Source organism: Aedes aegypti, chromosome 2, assembly GCF_002204515.2.
Source record: "Aedes aegypti strain LVP_AGWG chromosome 2, AaegL5.0 Primary Assembly, whole genome shotgun sequence".
Classification (NCBI taxonomy): domain Eukaryota; kingdom Metazoa; phylum Arthropoda; class Insecta; order Diptera; family Culicidae; genus Aedes; species Aedes aegypti.
This window is the reverse complement of record NC_035108.1, coordinates 353,022,217-353,041,292: the sequence shown is the minus strand read 5'-3', so window position 1 is coordinate 353,041,292 and position 19,076 is coordinate 353,022,217. Positions and strand designations below refer to the sequence as shown.

Genomic DNA, 19,076 nt, shown 5'->3' with positions numbered 1-19,076 from the left:
TCAATCTTTAGCAAATGTACAGATTAGACCAAAACTGTTGAAATATTCAAGAATGCAGTTGGGAACACAAAATGCATTTTCCCATCAAAGATAGTGTCGGTGGTTATGTCGACCATGCAAACGTGGGCAACATAGGTCAAAGCTACTTAAAATGTCAAATCCAGCTTTTTACGAGCGCTAATGGCTGCCATGCATGAGCTCACTTTCTGGTAGGGATCAAACGATTTGACGTATGGCTTGGGTCGTTTGAAAGCTGATCGATAAGTGTGATGATCAATCTTATCGATTTACTGTCCAACGTCAGAACGCTTGATCCCTATAAGAAAGCGAGTTAGCTTGTGGCCATTAGCGCTCGTAAACAACTGGATAGCAACATTCACTATTGATGTCTTCGTAATACTTGTCAAAACAATACGATGAACAACTTCGAAAAAAGTGTTTTGCTAGAACGCTTCTATAAACAGATAGCACTGATCTAGACTACCCATAAAGGCATCCCAAGCATCACACATGTTACAATTCATGCAGATTAACTCCTATTTAATTATAACATGCCTTAATTATAATGTGTGTTAATCAGGATAACTGTCCCAAATGGAAAAAGTAGGCAATCAGAAAATGATGCTTATGCTTTTTGCTGTCTCATACAAATGTCCATAATTTTCTGGTATATTTCCACATGGCGTATTCATTCAGCACCACCGCACAGATAACTTATTTTGCTAAACTTGAAGTTAATTCAAGTTTAACAGTCGCTATTCGGGTTTTAATGTTTATATAGAGCCTGTTATGCCTTCATATTTCAATATGGGACTACACTGCCCATGTTCGCATGGTCGACAATTTCGGTCAAATAATCTATGCATTTGCTAAAGATTAAAATTCGAAAGTTGACTGGACAGCCTTTTTCATTAATTTCTTACTTTTGTCGTCTGCAAATCCATACATCATTTTATCCGCCCAATATGGATAACTGTCACAACAACTTGGTTTGTACGCTAAACTATCCGAATAAACACTAGGGACTAGACAAACTTCGTGTTTTTTTCTGTTCTGTCCAACGATTAATAATACAATCGTATACAGGCGTATTCTTTGCCTAATAATAGAATCGTTGGACAGAACAGAGAACAGAACTTATATATATATATATATATATCAATGAAAAATACATTTCGTTTATATTGGCGCTTACGTCGACTAAGCGAACATGAACAGCACACTAACTTCGTATTTTTAAACAAAAAGGTTAAATTTATATATGCGTTATAAGGTACATATTAAAACATCAATATTGCGATGGAAAAAGGTGTGGGTTCGGTTGGGCAATAAAGATAAGTTAAAAATTATCCAGATCAAATTCGATTTCATTAAAGTAAAGCTCTTATTTGCGCAAAACAATTTTCTGAAAACATCAAACCTCCACAACTCCCAGTGCGTAACAAGTTTTGGCCAACCGAAGTAGGTTTCTCTCCCATAGTGCGGCGCCCGAATTGAAGCCTGGTAGGAGCAGGGTTAAACGCGTGCAGATTGTCTTTCAGCATGCTTATCCCCCGACATTGAATGGGATCGATTGTGCTTCTCGTTCATTCACGACGATCAAGCAACTTGATCGCATTCTCATAGACTGTGAAAAAACAAACTTTTCACGGTTGGGCTAATCTTGGCTCACTTGTCTGTTCATGTGGGGGGTTGGGTTTTGACGAACGATTCCATGCTTGAATGAATTTTTGATTTGTAGTGTCATTCTCTACAATTTATATTTAGATTTAATATCATTTGATCGATTTACTAGTAGCTGCCAACAGGTGAGTAGTTAAATGTTTCTACTTATGAGGGTTCAACATTGTACAAACCGTATTTCCATGGCGCCTTTGTGGAACACAGAGGCGTAGTAAGTCCCATACCTTCTCAATATGTTGCACTAAATATAATCCTGACTACGGGTTAAGTCAGCGATCAACGTCATCGGGCCGGGATCGTCTCTTACGCAAATCGCTTTTTCTTCTGTTTTCGTCCAACGAGAAAACAAAATTTAATTTTGCTGTCGATCACGCGAATCCGGGAAGGAAGAATTGCGTTGTTCTCAATCCCATATCTTGCGAAGAAGATGCAATCTTGTTTGTGCATCAAATAGTGCCAGTTTAAGTCAAGCGCGGGTGTTAATTTTCGATAATCAAATAATCGTGCCTAGTCCGATAGAAAAGCAAAAGCAGAGCATATCTAAAGTTTGTGTTAGAAGAAGAAATTGTGTGTTTGTGGTGTCCCGGAAGAAGAAATGAGTGATACGACGAATGGTGCGGCCTCGGCTCCGCCTAACGGAGCCGCCGAACCAGCCAGCAGCAGTGAGAAGCCAAGCACAAATGGTTCAACGGATCAACCGCCGGCCAAACCGGCCAGCGGAATTCCAGCGCCCGGAAGCAAGATCGGCGTGCGCTCGATACCGAAACCGTCCGGTATTAAGCCCCCGACGTTGTCGTCGATGTCGCACAGCTCGTCGACCACCTCGTTGGCCAGCACCAGTTCGACGGCACCGTTGGGCACCACCAGTCGGATTGGGCGCCCTTGCATGGGGCATCACGCACCGAAGGCCGGTCCACCGCCACCAGAATCGAAAAGTGAGTATCATCTTAATCCATTTTTGATTCCTAGATGATTTAAATGATCTAGGCTAGATCTAAATGAATTTGATTTACTTGTTACATTTACACAAGACAATGGTTTTCATGAAAACTTCTTATATGTTGTACGGCTTCGGCACCATTCGACTAATATCGGTAATAAAAATTGAAATGTTTAGTTCATAGTAACATTTAAATTTTTGTTGCCGATAACAGTCGGATGGTGCCGAATACTTATATTTTTATCGATACACTCAGGCATTGCAGAATTCGCTCTCATTTAAGGCGAAGTAGGCCGTCATTGAAATTTGTACGCGTCGTTATTGATTGTTGCTAATTCATCTCACGATTTCGAAACAAAGAAAATCAGTTGGTTTTGCACTGACATGACTGATAAAGTATCAGCATACTTTATGCATGTTAGCGCGTACAGTGATTATTTTTCAAGTCAATATAAACTATCAAGACTGAGTTTTATCACTTTGAAATGCATGCTGAAAAGTCATCATTGTTGCCAAAACGAATGACGGGCTACTTAGCCTTCAGTATGAAGCACGATCAAAGCAAGCAAAGAAAAACATCCCATCTGTTGCGGTCTACGATCGTCATTGTATCGCAAGGTGTAACAAGTCTGATAAATGGAAGCAGCGAGCGAGAGCCCCAAAGAGAGAGCGATGATAAAATCCATTTTTCTCGCTTGTTTACCGCTAGGGATAGGTGTTTTTCTTTATTGGCACGATTAACAATCCACGAATTTTCAATAGCAATAGTGTCCCCCAGGCTTGCAGCATGTTTCAGGGGTTTTATCATGCACTACTATCCCCCCAATCTGATCAAAGTTGTAGCAGTATACGATAAACAGTCTCTCATAACGTGCAGCATGTTATGATAATTACAGAGAGCGATACGTGAGAGATTCTCTCAATTTTCTCAGGATTCAATTCCTGGATACACTTCAATTAATGCATTCAGATAATTCTTTGTTCCGTTAGTTCCACCTTGATAGTACTTGCAATACTGAACAACCATTTTCGCCAGAGTATTCTATAATTGAAATAAATACGCCTCAAAACGAGATTAATTTGGAATCGCCAATAACAGAACAACAGATTAACCCGCAGGCTGCTGAAGAAAATAAGGCTGTCGATACTAGTCACGCTCACATGAGCAGGGATTGAGTTCTGAAAAAATTGAAATAATCACTCACTTATCGGTCTAATTGCAAAAAAGTGCGGCATTGTCGTAAACTGCCGAGAATGCGTAAATTCTCCCTATCTATCTGACTGAAAATCATTAAGAGGAAAAAACCCTTCATCTTTTTTACAAATAATCCAAACCAGCTCAAAATCGAAGCAATATTCATGAAAATTTATCATTGCGGTTCACTTACTATCGGAACGCAGGTACATGAGTTTTTATAACAATTTCTCTTTCAAGTTTTTAGTTTTTGATGGACTGGTAGATTCTTGAGCCTTAAACGATTTATAACTACATTTGACTTATTTAAGATCCTTAACATGTGTCGATTTCCTATTTATCTAACTTACAAAGCAGAGGGTAATTTGTAATTTAAAACTTATTTTTATGTTATTCGTCTTGAGAGGCTGACTTATGACAAGGTTTATCACACACGAAGCTCTCTCCTAGTTAATTCGAATAAGTGAAATTGTTATCGTTGTCTTCATTTTATATGAAATTTGTATTACTGTGGATCATGTTAGATTTGTATATTATTACATTAGATCAACACTAAACAACGGTAAAATCTTTATTTAGATAAGTTAAAAAGTACTTAAAATGGCTAAACACATGGTATTATAGAATATTTGGAGAAAAAATCACTCCGGGAGCGACTCTGTCAGCTGGTTTCCTTCTACACTTCTACCGGTGCCTCGTTCATTATTATGATTTTGTTGATGTTGTTTATATTGTCATACATTTTACTCCCACACATTTTGTGGGGCACCTTAATTCTATTTTGAAAGTGTTGTTTAAGAAATATCTTTCGGAATTTCGTTTTGATGTTTGGGCGGAATTTTCGGTGAAACTTTGTTGCCATAAAAGTTAACATTATCCCTCTAATACCCAAATTTTTATTTTCGATCTAGTTCTAAGCACGTTTTGGGCAATGATTTATTTGTATTCGCAAATCTATGAGTTTTGGTTTAAGATTTTTATAATTTTTATTTTTGAACATCTTTACCCTTTTTCATTTTTTTCTTGAAGCCTCTTCTAGTTACTGATTTTTGGCAATAATAAAAATTCAAATTTCAAAATTAATAAGGTAATTATTTTAATACCACCAAGCTCTTCTTTTGTAACAGGTTGCTCGTAGAAAAATATAAATGGTACGATTTTTTATATTACACGTTAGATGAACCCCGGGCATTTCCAAACAATTTTCAAAAATACAAAAAAGTTTCAAAAGTCTTAAAAAATCTTTCTTATATGCGCGTTATGAGTCAAAGTTTAAGCCAAAAATAAAATCATTTTGATTTTCGAACTACGAAAAAATACACAAAATTCCAAAGTGTACCCCGTCTAAAGGCGGGGTTGGGTATTAGAGGGTTGTGCCTGAATTTTCAAATTATGCTTGAAAGCTTGAAATTATTCGTTTTACCTAAAAATTGCGTTAAGATAAATTTCTCGAAATATTGTTGAAAAAACAGGCTTTTGTCAAAAATCTCATCGGCAATCTTCTAAAAATTTAGGAACCAAATATAAAACATTCTAAGGATTTTTCATAGTATTCATCTAAAATTCTAGTAATTTAACTAATGGCACATACAGGCAGTTTGTAGGCATTTCAATATTTTTTTCTTCCTTTTTTATAATTTATTCTGATAGTTCTTCTTGAATTTTGCGTTGAATAGCTTTCTCCTAGAGTTGCTCCAAAAATTCTCTTCCTTGAAATCGAAGCAAGAAAAAATAATGTAGGTTGGAGCTGCCTAGCTTTTTTTTTATTTCTTTCATATAATTTTCAAAGTATGATTACGAGTACGTTGAAATTGGCTTTAGACGGATCAAGAGTTTAAGATTAATAACAGATTCGAATTGCACTTCACATTTTGGTAATGCAATGCCCTTTACGTCAACAATGGAATTTGTTAAAGATTCGAGAGAATGGACAAAATTATTTTGCAATGTACGTCAAGATTAGAGGGTCTTGTCCCGGGAATACCGGGACAAAAATCCCGGGAAATCCCAGGATCTGAAAAATCCCGAATCCCGAGATATTTATGAAAATCCCGGGATTTCTCGAAATTGTATATTGAACTAGAAAATATTGTTATATTATTTTCAAATAATGTCACAAAACAAGCTGCGTGTTTTTCTGGTGACTGTTGATGCAAGAATGTATTTTAGTTATTGTATTTAGCTCACTCAATAAGCTTTTTAATGAGGTTTAAGGCCACTATGTTTGAACTTTTTGTTTTTTTTTTTAATCTGGTATGTTAGTAACGTCATTTTCAATAAACTATAGCAGGTTTATCTTCGGTTTGTTCCATTTGGTGGTTGACTTTTTCATCATATTAAAATGTTATCGATGCCATTTTATCTTCCCGTAACGGTTTTAGTTTGCCCGATGTACCTTACATTTTCCACAACTAACATGCCTGTGCCAATAATTTAAAAACATGAAGATTCCGTACGACACAGCAATAAAATAAGTTGCATAATCACGAGAGAAGTTTTTAAAAGATTTGATCAAATTTGTGAGTGATTGGTACCTTATGCATCACGATTGATTTTTGTTTCAAATTAACTATAATAAATACCCATTGAAATCAACTGCAGATAGGTGAATTATTGATGAATTGAATCTTATATATCATTGTTTTTGTCTATTATAGTTCAACTCAACCTTCAAAAACAGGTTCGGTTATTATGAAACTGTTCTATAAAACTAAACATTACTTCAATATCCACTCCGGAGATCTATAATCGCTTTGGACGCATTTTATTTTTATCCCGGGATCCCGGGATTTTAAAAATAAAATCCCGAATCCCGGGATTTTTTCGAGTCCGGGAAACGAGACCCTCTAGTCAAGATAGCTATCGTTGAATATTTTGTATCAGCTCTGTATTAATTGACAGTGGATGGAAATGATGGGGTTGAGAATCGCTTCATGACTAATTTAAAAAGTAACTTTTCAAATGATCAGAATCAAAGTTAGCAGCTACCAGTTGGCTGACTATTATTGGCTAAGACGAAATCGAATGTTGAAGACGTTCTACATACATTTTATTGGTTAAATGTCTGCAATGATTTTTAACAGTAGTTTATGCAACAAGAAGCAGAAAGATGGTTTCAGAGCACGAGTCGTACATTTACCCAACGAGGCTTGCCGAGTGCTGTAAAAATCGAGTTCTGTAACGAGTTGCGTATTTTTTGCAATTTCTCAAAAGAGCACTTGAGGATGTCAGAAGGCATATTGGGTTTGCTTTCATCATCATTTTGCATTTTCTGAAATTAACGATTCATTACGGAATTAAATACAGTTGTGCAATGAAAATGCGTTGCGTAATGAGTCGTTACGCAACTGAAAACAGTTGCGTAATGACTCTTACGATGCTACATGATTCAGTGCAAGAAAGTAGGCCGTTTCATGACAAATGGGCGTGATGGAAAAAAGCTTATTACGTTATTAGTTGCAAAATAGTTATTTATGTAACAAGTTGCAAAATGATGAATTTTTCAACACGAGTTGTACATTTATCCGACTAGGCTTGCCGAGTTGGATAAATACGACGAGTGCTGAAAAAAAGAGTTTTGCAACGCGTTACATACAACATTTTTTTGCAATTCCGAAAAATGCCGTTTAAGGTGATACGGGAGACCGTGTTATTTTCTCTATCTTTTGTCTCGCTCTATCAATCATCATCAAAACTTTGTGGAAGCAAATCTCGAGTTTCAATGAACCGATGGATCTGAAAATTTATTGGGTTGTGCAATACATATATAGAATCATAGTGATACATTTTTCATGTCGATATATGAAGTGGTTGTTGGGATTTGCTTCTTCAAATGAATATGGTGATTATGATAACGTCCCGTGCGGCCTTAAGTTAGATCATTATTAGAAACATAATCATATTTCAAGAGAAGTTGAGCCAGAGTTGCTCAATATCAATCATATCAGCTGATGGCTGATATACTAAAACTGACAATATCAGCTTGCGAGCTAGCAATAACACCAGATCATAATTATAGACACCGACACGTTAATGCTTCCAGTGGACTTTAGTCCTTTGAAGGAAGCACCACACTAGACAACGGACTAGCATGCAACGCCCAGTGGCACAGTCGGAAAACATTCCTCACGAAAAGTTTTCCGGCCTGCAGCGGGAATCGAACCCACACTCCTTAACACGATGCGGCTAAATGCCTGGTGACACTAACCGCACGGCTACGAAGCCCACGAATTACTGCAGAATAAGTGATCATTTTCTAAGCTATTAATGTTTTTCAGTGATCAACACATAGTTTTAATCCATCTACATCCATCACTGTCAAAAATATCGTACTAATAAATTGGCATTTTATTTGCATTATTTAAGCCCTAACTTAACCCATCAATGATATCCATAGTCTATCAATGCACTGGTGATTCAGTAGACAGCATGATGTTGATGTGATATAGAATTAATATTGTACTGATGAGAACTCGTCAAATAAAGATCTGTCGTTGGAATTGTTTTGTGAAATGTTCCTTGAGCGGTGTTCAGCATTAGAGTTTCTAATGACAAAAAAAATAGACTTATTGCAAGTGAATTTTTGCTAGTCAATTGAAGTTGCTGTCCAGTGCTTTGAAAAGGCAAATTGATAGTAAAGTAAAATCTTCATAATGTGTTTTTCGTGATTTTTAATTGTATGCATGAATACAACACTCCTCATCTGTTGCGTATTCATCAAATTTATTATTTAATGATGATGCTATTCGATTGCCCTAAACATTTTGCCACATTTTATTATCATTTATATTTATTTATCATCGCCCACCATGTGCCACCAACTAGGTGAAATCAAAATAAACCCACCCGCAAAGACAATTCGGCCAATGATTTACGGCTATGATGTGGATTTTGATTTGGTTTGGGAATAAAATAATTACCGCCAAATCCAAACTGCCACAGGTCCCCATGTAAACCGGGAATCCTATATTTTCAAAAGCTAAATATTCGGGTTCCCCTTTTTGGGAAAATCTCCAGTGTCGAAGATGGTCCAGGTGGGACGTTTATTACTCGAATCGAACAATTTCCAAGTGTGGTTTATGGTGCCATTTGGACCATTTTGATCTTCGAGAAATTCAATATTGGAGGTGTGATGATATAGGCTTCTAACGTCTATTGGATCAGTTAATGTTTGGTCTAAGTTAAGGTGAAGAAGAATCGAAGCCAATCCTCAAATTTTCAAGAGCACGGATCTGGAGAACCGAAAACCCGTTTGAGCTGAAAACTTAATCGATTGGTCACCACCAGCGAGTGACCAATCGATTAAGTTTTCAGCTTAAACGTATGTTTGGTTCTCCAGATCCGTGCTCTTGAAAATTTGAGGTTTGGCTTCGATTCATCTTCACCTTAAAGAAATCTATAAACAAGCGGTATTCTACAGAGACCACAAAGACGGAAAACTAAGAACTTCTTTGTGAAAAAGTTCAGTAGGAATAGTTTATTGTGACGTCTGACATGCGTTAACGTCAAGTTGTAAACCACCGCTTGGCGTGGGATGATTGAAGAAGCGCTAATCTGCTGACTGATGAACGTGACACTCATCTCACAACGCAATTTGCGAGCTTTCGATTCTAAACACACCTCGATGTTGACGGCGACTTGCTAATGATTAGATACTTACCATCCGTGGCAGACAGACATACGGGTTTGTGATCGGATTCGAGGGGAAGATGCTTTTGTGGGCGCTGAAACGATGTCTTACGTAAGATTCTCTCTAAACTAGCTTCCTATAATCAACTTCGTGCGCGCTCAAATCACGTCAACAGAAATCGAAAGGTCACCTTCTCCGACATCGAATCATTATGTCATCAGAATTTTGGCTCCAAGAGGCGTAAAATTACGCCCAGCCATTGTTTTCAGAAGGTGGAAGGCAATTTTCCGCAACAAAGCCCCATGTGGGATTGGCGAGCCCTTTACGCGACTTTGCAATCGGTCCATCAACAAAGACCATAGCTCCAAAGTGCATTCATATCCCTTGGTGGGTGATTCTCCACGGCAGCATAACACCTAATGGGAGTTCGCCAAAGTGTGGATCAGCTAGCTAGATATGAAATTGCACCTCTCTGAAGAATACGGTTATGATGACGGCAGCCCATTTGTTGCTAATAATGGCGGCGAGTCGAAGCTTCGTTGCACAGAGGTCCAGGTTTTTAAAAAGCTTGCAAAAAGTAAATTTCCCAAAATAGTTTTACGTTCATATAGGAAGTCAAACATTCACCAACAGCATCAGATAGTTAAGAATACACAAGAGAATTGAACAACATAGTAGTTTACGCAACAAGTCGCAGAATGATGATTTTTACAGCACGACAACAGTTTTTACTTTTTCGTAGAAGACCACATGAGGGTATCAGAAATCATATCGGGATGCATTCATCAGTATTTTGCAATTTCTGAAAATTGTTATGTAATGATTTATTATGCAACTCAAAAGAATTGCGTAATGAAAAGGCGTTGCGTAATAGTAGTTTTTTGCAATTTCTCATCGTAATAGGCTGTTTTTCATCACGTCAATCTGTCATGAAACGGCCTACTTTCCTGCACTGAAGTATGCAGGGCGGGAAAAGTCATTACACAACTGAAACCAGTGCTGTAATGATTCATTACGCAACGCTTTCTCATTACACAACTGTTTTGAGTTGCGTAATGAATCATTACACAACAATTTTCCAGAAATTCTAAAATAATGGTGAATGCATTCCGATATAATTTTTGATACCCTCAAGTGATTTTCTACGAAATTGCAAAAAATGTTGTACGTAACTCGTTGCAGAACTCGATTTTTACAGCACTCGTCGTTATTATCCTACTCGGCAAGCCTCGTAGGATAAATTTACGACTCGTGCTGTAAAAATCATCATTCTGCAACTTGTTCCGTAAACTACTATTTTGCAATTTCTCATCGTAATAGGCTGTTTTTCATCACGCCAATCTGTCATGAAACGGCCTATTTTCCTGCACTGAAGTATGCAACGCGGGAATAGTCATTACGCAACTGAAACAAGTTCTGTAATGATTCATTACGCAACACTTTCTCATTACGTAACTGTTTTGAGTTGCGTAATGAATCATTACACAACAATATTTCAGAAATTGTAAAATGATGGTGAATGGATTTCGATATAATTTCTGATACCCTCAAGTGGTCTTCTACGAAATTGCAAATAAAAATTGTTCGTAACTCGTTGCAGAACTCGATTTTTACAGCACTCGTCGTAATTATCCTCCTCGTCAAGCCTCGTAGGACAAATTTACGACTCGTGCTGTAAAAATCATCATTCTGTAATAGGGTTTTGGTACCGGGAGTACCAATACCGAAAGTACCGGTATTACCGACCAATTTTTGGTACCGAAATATCGGTACTAGAAGGCATTGAGTACCGGTATTTTCGGTACTGAAGAAAAATCTAAAATTCATTTGAATCAATATTTTTTCACAATAAATGATTGACGAAGAACTCGTCAGATCCATCAAGGAACGCATTACATGAAGACTTATTCTAATTATCATCTTTTCTGCACTAAGGCTGATTTTTCTTCCTACATAGAAAGAACGCTCATTGTTTGCATCTATTGAACGGAAATGATTCAGCAGATCCTATGGTTACCAACAAGATTATCGAATTTTTACTAATTATCGAATACAAATAAAGCTGCTGATAATGAATATCAAGCCTTCTGACAACAAGCCATATATATAAAAAAATATTTCAGGGTATCGAAACATTTGAAAGTGCTTCAATTATGACACAAGGATTGTTCGGAATAATTCATATCAAAGGATCAAAGTGAAATATATGTTAACACTTCACGATGCATGGGCCAACAACCGGATGGATTTAGAAAGAGCTTTTTCGGTGCCTGAAAGTTTTGTTACCAATATACGCACATGTATGGCAGTTAAACATTGAGCTTTGAACATGTTTTGCATTTAAAGTCCTACTTTATGAATGAAAAACAAGGTGATAACATGAAGATAGTCAATAAATTATTCATTTTGAACGATTTTGGACATATTTGGTGAGAATTATAATTCATAAAAATGAAGAGTAAGCTTTAGCAAACTTGTATTGATTGACGAATTAGAAAAAGTTGCAAATATTTTATCCAATACTGTGTGCTTTAGATTTATTGAAAAAAATCTTCCAGTACCGGTATTTTACCGGTACTACCGGTACTGAGAGTTACAGTACCGTAGAACCGGTACTCGTCAAAAGGGGTCGGTACTAGGAACCCTATTCTGTAACTTGCTCCGTAAACTACTATTACGGAACAAGTTGCAGAAAGATGATTTTTACAGCACGAATCGTAAATTTATCCTACGAGGCTTGCCGAGTACGATAATTATGACGAGTGCTGTAAAAACATTTTTTGCAATTTCGTAGAAGACCACTTGAGGGTATCAGAAATCATATCGGAATACATTCACCATCATTTTACAATTTCTGTTGTTTGTGTTATGATACATAACGCAACTCAAAACAGTTGCGTGATAAGAAAGCGTTGTGTAATGAATCATTACAGCACTGGTTCCAGATGCGTAATGACTATTCTCACACTGCATAATTCAGTGCAGGAAATTAGGCCGTTTCATGACAGATTGTTGTGATGAAAAACAGCCTATTAGCATGAGAAATTGCAAAATAGTCATTGCGCAACTGATTTCAGATATGTAAGCATTATTGCGTAACGCTTTTTCATTACGCAATTCTTATGTGTTGCGTAATGAATCATTCCATAACAATTTTCAGAAATTGTAAAATATTGTTGAATGATATGATTTCTGATATCCTCAAGGTGTCTTCTACGAAATTGCAAAAAATCTTATACGCAATACGTTGCAGAACTCGATTTTCACAGCACCCATCGTAATCATCCAGCTCGGTAAAAATTCTGTAAAAATCATCATTATGCATCTTGTTGCCCAAACTACTATTTTTTGCAATTTATCATCGTCCATCACGTCAATCTGTAATGAAACAGCCTACTTTCCTACACTGAATCTCGCAGTGTTGTTGTCTACTACCTGAAAAAACTGGATACCAGAACTGCTTCATGTACAATTTTGTAATTTATTGAAAAATATTTGATTTCAGTAAAAAAAACAAGTTTTATAAAGTAATCTGGAATTTAAACTACTTTAAATTTAAAATTTCGTAACAATTATGATTAACTCTCTCTTTCCCACGACTTCAATCGACTTTGCGAAAAAAGTTTTTTATTATAAAAAAATGCTTGAACGAATATGGTTCCAAATAAGCTTAATTATTAAAATAAAATGATTGTTCATCAATAATTTTACTATTAAAACAGTTAATTGATGTTTGGGTTGATCTTATGTGTATAGCATCATATTTATTTGACTATTGCATTGCATTTATTTGATTCAACTTGTCGAAAATCAATGGAGCTCTGGATCTACCATGGGAAAGAAAGGGTTGATTAAGAACTCTTGAACATTTTCGAATGAAACGTAACAATTCATGATTTATCCAAATAAAATTTTTCTTTTGTGCCCATCAAGCTGTCTTAGGTATCCAAATGATCCATAGAAATTAATGGTGCATAATATTTTTTGCACTAGAACGCAGTGCTATACAAACTTCAAAGAAGAAGCATTCTGATGCACTTGAAAGTTCCGTGCATTCATATGAAAAAAAAACTTTAGCATGCGTTCAAAAATGTCTAGAAGTGTATAAATTGTTTTATAAATGAAAAACACTTTAAAATTTGTCATTATTTTGTTTGAGCAATATAAAATTAGAGTATTTATTGAACATTGAACAGTTGACACTTACCTTCCCTATAGTAGCTGATTTTCTCATATATTCTTTTTCTATAAACAGTACGTCATTTATAAACGATCTCAAACTATGTCGATAAAATAACAAAATCAATTGAGATTCTTTTTCTATCGAAATTTTGCCATTGGTTTGTTTTCGCAATGCCAAATGGTCGGTGTTCAGACAGACCGGAATAGATGATATTTTGACCTTCTAAAGATAAGCCAAAAACTCCATGAATTCTGACATTTCATGTACAATTTTGAAGCAGATGGTCAATCAAACAGATAAGTTGCAATATAACAGCAAATAATGCAAATATTACGTAATTTTGAATTATTAGAGTACATTTTCTCGAAACCATTTAAAATCATTTGTGTCCAGCTTGACTAAACACCGACCAAATTTAGATATTACTTTGATCTTTTTTCTAACGAAGTCAGTTATTATTTTTGTTCTTTTGGCACTTACAGTCAGTGACAAATTTTAGTAACCAAATGCTGTTTTCCATACAAAATGCCTAAGTTTAAGTATCTGTATCTCAGCTTTGCTATTCCAATTCGGCTGAACTTTGGATGATGAAATAAACCACAAAAAGCCTAAAGTTTTGTCTGTTATACATTCCTGAAATTTCAGTCATTTTGCAAAGAGTTTTAGAGGGTTCGAATAAAAATACACACTAAACGTCAATTGGAAACATAACCAAAATAGGGTTAGTGCTAATATACCCCAAAATAGCAATGTTTGTGCCTCTTTCTACGCAATAGAGTAAGGTGGGGCAAAAGTTCGACCTTAGTAGTATAATCAAAGTTTCCAGGAAAACAGTAGCAGTTAAAACAGAACAAATACCATATAGTGAACCTTCAACATATTGGCTATAACTTTGCTCAGAGGCGACTCGTAACCTCACTTTTTACCTGTTCTACGAATCTAAAAATGGATAATTCGGCAAATTTAGTTTATAAAACACAAAGTAAATGGTTGTAATCTTCCTTTCTAACAAAGCTCTATTTGTTAGATGCGAATTTGTTGCTGAAAATCCAGAACTTGTAATCGTGGAACAGGTAGATTTGAGATTAGGGAATCGCCACTGACTTTGCTGAACAAACTTGTGTCAAAATATTTACTCATTTTTAATTATAACAGTTTCAAAATTGATTGTCTTATTTGAACTTTTGCCCCATCGGTGGGGCAAGAGTTCGAATCTAGTGCGGGGCAAAAGTTCGCTGGCTAAAACACAAAATATGACGGGCATACTTTACACCAGCCGTAAACTTAAGTTTGCCGAAAAATACACACTGAATTTTCATCAAAAAATTGCCCAAAACCGGGTTAATTGTAATATACTCAAAAATAGCAGTTTTTCGCAAAACTAAGTGAAAATGTAAAATTTTGGTGACAGTTTTCACACGATCAGACAAATTTAAATAAATTTGAAGATAATATGTGGATTTTAAGTAATTTGAATTTTTTTCCGTGATTTTATACATGGGTCGAACTTTTGCCCCGCTGATTCGAACTTTTGCCCCACTATGGGCCAAAAATTGTTTTCAAGCATTTATGCAAAAACTAATACACCTCAAAGCAATCTTATGATAGGCCTAGAAACGCCCTTACATAACATATTGAAAAAGATTTTATCTACAATTGGTTCCATGCAACGAAAGTTTGACCAAAAATTACAACATTCACGTCAAAAAACAACAAATAGCCATAACTTTTCCAAATCTCAATCGTTTTTTATGATATTTGGAGTAATAGGCTCTTACTTGAATAGCATTCGAACCACCATGACATTTATAAGATTTGTTTTGAATTGAGGTAGAAATCTTAAAAAGAAACTCTTACCCCACTCGAACTTTTGCCCCACTTTACTCTATATGGTATTGGCCCATAAGCGAAATATGGTGCTTTTAGCATTGGGCGTACATGTTCTCGCATCATTTTGTTCGCGCTCGTTACGTCTGTTTGTTTGTGGCTGGAACTTTTGCTGATTCAAACTTTTGCCTCATTATAGGCCGAAAATTTGGAAACATTTATGCAACAACCAACCCACTCCAAAGGAATTTAAACGATAGGCTTAACTTCGCGCTTAAATAAAAATATTTGTTCTGTGCAACGGAAGCTCCACCAAAAATAACAATTTTTACGTTGACGTGGAATGTTTTTCAAAGTTTATCCATATTTACCACGCGTGGACTTATTAACTTAAAAATAACCTTCTGCTCCATCCTTTTCTAATTGCAATCGATTAGATCGAACAATCTAGTCAAAATTCAAGTTGGATACACAATCAATTAGGCTTGCATATAAATTACAAACTTAGGCAGGAGAAATCTACTCTAATCGATTTCTTAGTCTTGAAAGAGCTTTTGAGTAGAAACAGCAATTGTTTGTCAGAATTGTTTGCCATCCAAACCAACGAATGGTGAATTTCTCAAAATATGGTCTGCAGCCCTGAATCGTGTTCGAATGTTGTGGTTTGTCCAATCATAGACAAGTAAAGAAAAGTAAAGTAAAATCTCGATAAGTTTCTCAAATCGACGTAAGTAACTTTTATAAGATTTTGTTAATTATATCTGAGAAGAATCAAAACCTTTCTTCCAAAACTGTTCTAAAAATAAATCCCTTATCTAGCATTTTTCGTCATGTACTTAGCCTATAATTTGATTGTAAGCAGCGATTTATTCAATTGCTAAATTACGTTTTTGTACCAATGTGAAATCGACTCAAGTAATGTTTTGTTTTGATTCGTGTTTACGTCGCTTTGAATCTTCTTATAACGGTTCGGTGTAAGTAGCGAATAAGTTTCAAAATTTGAAAATTTTATATATGTCGTCTTGTAAATCCGGAAATTAAACTTTCTATAAGTGAAAAACAAGTAGGTTCAGAGTGGAATCTGTCTGCGGAATATGATGTATTGAAAATTTGTTTTTTTATTTACTATTCGGAGATATGTAGATAGAGGGGATTTCTTTTTATTTCCGTACAAAGTGGGCCTAAGGGTCTCAGATTTTCATGAAACTTTTTCCACAGGCAGGGCAATATATGAATAAAAAAAAAAAAAAAATTCAGGGTCGCTTATTTTTCCGGAAAACTCAGTTGGATTTTTTTTGTTTTCCTCTGACACTACTTACTTTGAAAAATCATAACTCAAGAACGAAGCATCGTAGAAACAAAATTTATTTAATGAAAATGAAAGCAAATTTTTTACAGGAATAAAAAAAAATATTAACTTGAAAAAGTTTTCCGCAAAATTTTTCACCGTTGAGAAAATTTGTAAAGAAAAGCCGGAAAAACTATGCTCCAACTCGTGGAAAATTTTCAAAAAAATATTTTTGAGAAAATAATTTCATAAGCTTTAGGGTCGATGTACCAATTTTTTTTTTCTATTATAGACGTTTTAACCGCAAGGGTCATTCACGTCTTTGATGTACCAATAGCCGCATAGCTAAGAACAAATATTCGTATAAAATCGAAAAATAACGCTAGCGTCATTATTTTTACATCATCTGAAAGCTTTTTATCTTGGTTTTGTGGGAAAAATATGAAAACTGAGAAAATTCATATGTTTGCATTTATTATCGCTATAGGAATACATGTGCCACTATAGGAATACATGTGCCTATAGTAGCACTATTTCTAATTTCTGTTCCTATAGTAGCACTAGCATCACGGCGTTGGCAAAAACCGTAGTTTTACAAAGCTTTTATATTTTTCCTTCAAAGTGTGGATCAAAAGCTTTCGTTTGATGTAAAAATAGTACTTAATTCATTAATTATTTCGTATAATAAAAAATAGTTTCTCTCAGTAGTGCTACTATAGGAACAATAGGTTAACTATAGGCGCAAGGGAGCTCAAATTTTAAGCAAAACTAATTATTTCGATCATTTTTTGAACAAAATCAAGCTGTGTATCAATAGATAAATAGCTCCTGACCTTCATGTCAAAAAATATTTTGAAAAGATTCATAGCAAAACGGCCGTAAAAAGCCACTAGTGCGACTATAAGGGACTGTCCACTAAGGGAACACTGACCCTAATCGCTGAAATTTTTTAAATGTATTTTTTCGTTTTTGAGTTATGGCCAATTTTGTAAAAAATGTGCAAATGTGCCATTTTGAGACTTTTCTTTGAAAAATCATAACTCAAGAAAGAAGCATCGTAGAAACAAAGTTTTTTTTATGAAAATGAAAGCAAATTTTCTCAGGAATAAAAAAAATGAACTGGAAACAGTTTTCCACAAAATTTTCCACCGTTGAGAAAATTCGTGAAGAAAAGCCGGAAAAACTATGTTCCAATGAGTAGAAAACTTTCAAAACTATATTTTTGAGAAGGTAATTTCATAAGCTTTAATCGCTGAAATTTTTGAAATGTACTTTTTTTTTCGTTTTTGAGTTATGGCCAATTTTGTGGAAAATTACCATATAAGCCTTTTCTTTGAAAACCCATATTTCAATCGAAGCATCGGAAAAACAAAGATTTTTTATCAAAGAAATTGCAAATTTTCTAAAACATCTGAAAAAAAAGATATGGGATTGGTTTTAATGAAATATAAGTCGGAATGGATGAAATTTTTCATGAAAAATTACACCGCTAAGAAAAATTGAAAAAAAAAACTGTTTCTGCCTCAATTTTTCATTACACTAAAAAGGGATTCTTTCTTTTCTATGGAACAAATAAGATTATTATTATTATTTTTTTAATTTTATTTATTCAATTATTCATAATTAACTTACATTTTTATCTTAATACTATCTATTTTTTCAACCGGGAAGATTGTCTTTAATTGCTAACACCAGAAGATTTTCGTTTCTTTGTATTATTAATAACAAAACATGCTGTATTTTCTTGGATTTCATCTGAGAATTCACTAGCAAAAGCTTCGTTCGTCTTTTGGTATAAATGAATGATATTTTTTTTTCCAGGAATTGGAACAAGGTTAGAAAATCTTTCCTGAAGAGATTTTTCAGCCTCTGAATAGTCATTTTCAGTTGCATAGATAAATTCCCAATCTTTTTTAAATTGGTCTTTCACCTTTTGCGACACAGCCCAGTCGAAAAATTGTTTGGCGTTATTAATTTCTGTTGACTTTCTAATACTAGCATCTCTAGCCATTCGCTTAATGAAAAGGCTTATATGGTCATTTTTCCACAAAATTGGCCATAACTCAAAAACGAAAAAAAAAGTACATTTCAAAAATTTCAGCAATTAAAGCTTATGAAATTACCTTCCCAAAAATATATTTTTGAAAGTTTTCCACTAATTGGAACATAGTTTTTCCGGCTTTTCTTTACGAATTTTCTCAACGGTGGAACATTTTGTGGAAAACTGTTTCCAGTTAATATATTTTTTATTCCTGAGAAAATTTGCTTTCATTTTCATAAAAAAAAATTTTGTTTCTACGATGCTTCTTTCTTGAGTTATGATTTTTCAAA

At 35.0% G+C, this 19,076-nt stretch overlaps 1 protein-coding gene across 1 annotated transcript in view; it reads left to right on the top strand.

The window, feature by feature from the left end:
• LOC5579471 (restin homolog) overlaps nt 1-19,076 on the top strand; it is a 354,271-nt gene that overhangs the window by 4,704 nt on the left and 330,491 nt on the right. The window contains 1 exon segment of the mRNA XM_021846323.1: nt 2,195-2,618. Within this exon segment, the coding sequence (XP_021702015.1) occupies nt 2,279-2,618 (340 nt within the window). The 5' untranslated portion in view covers nt 2,195-2,278.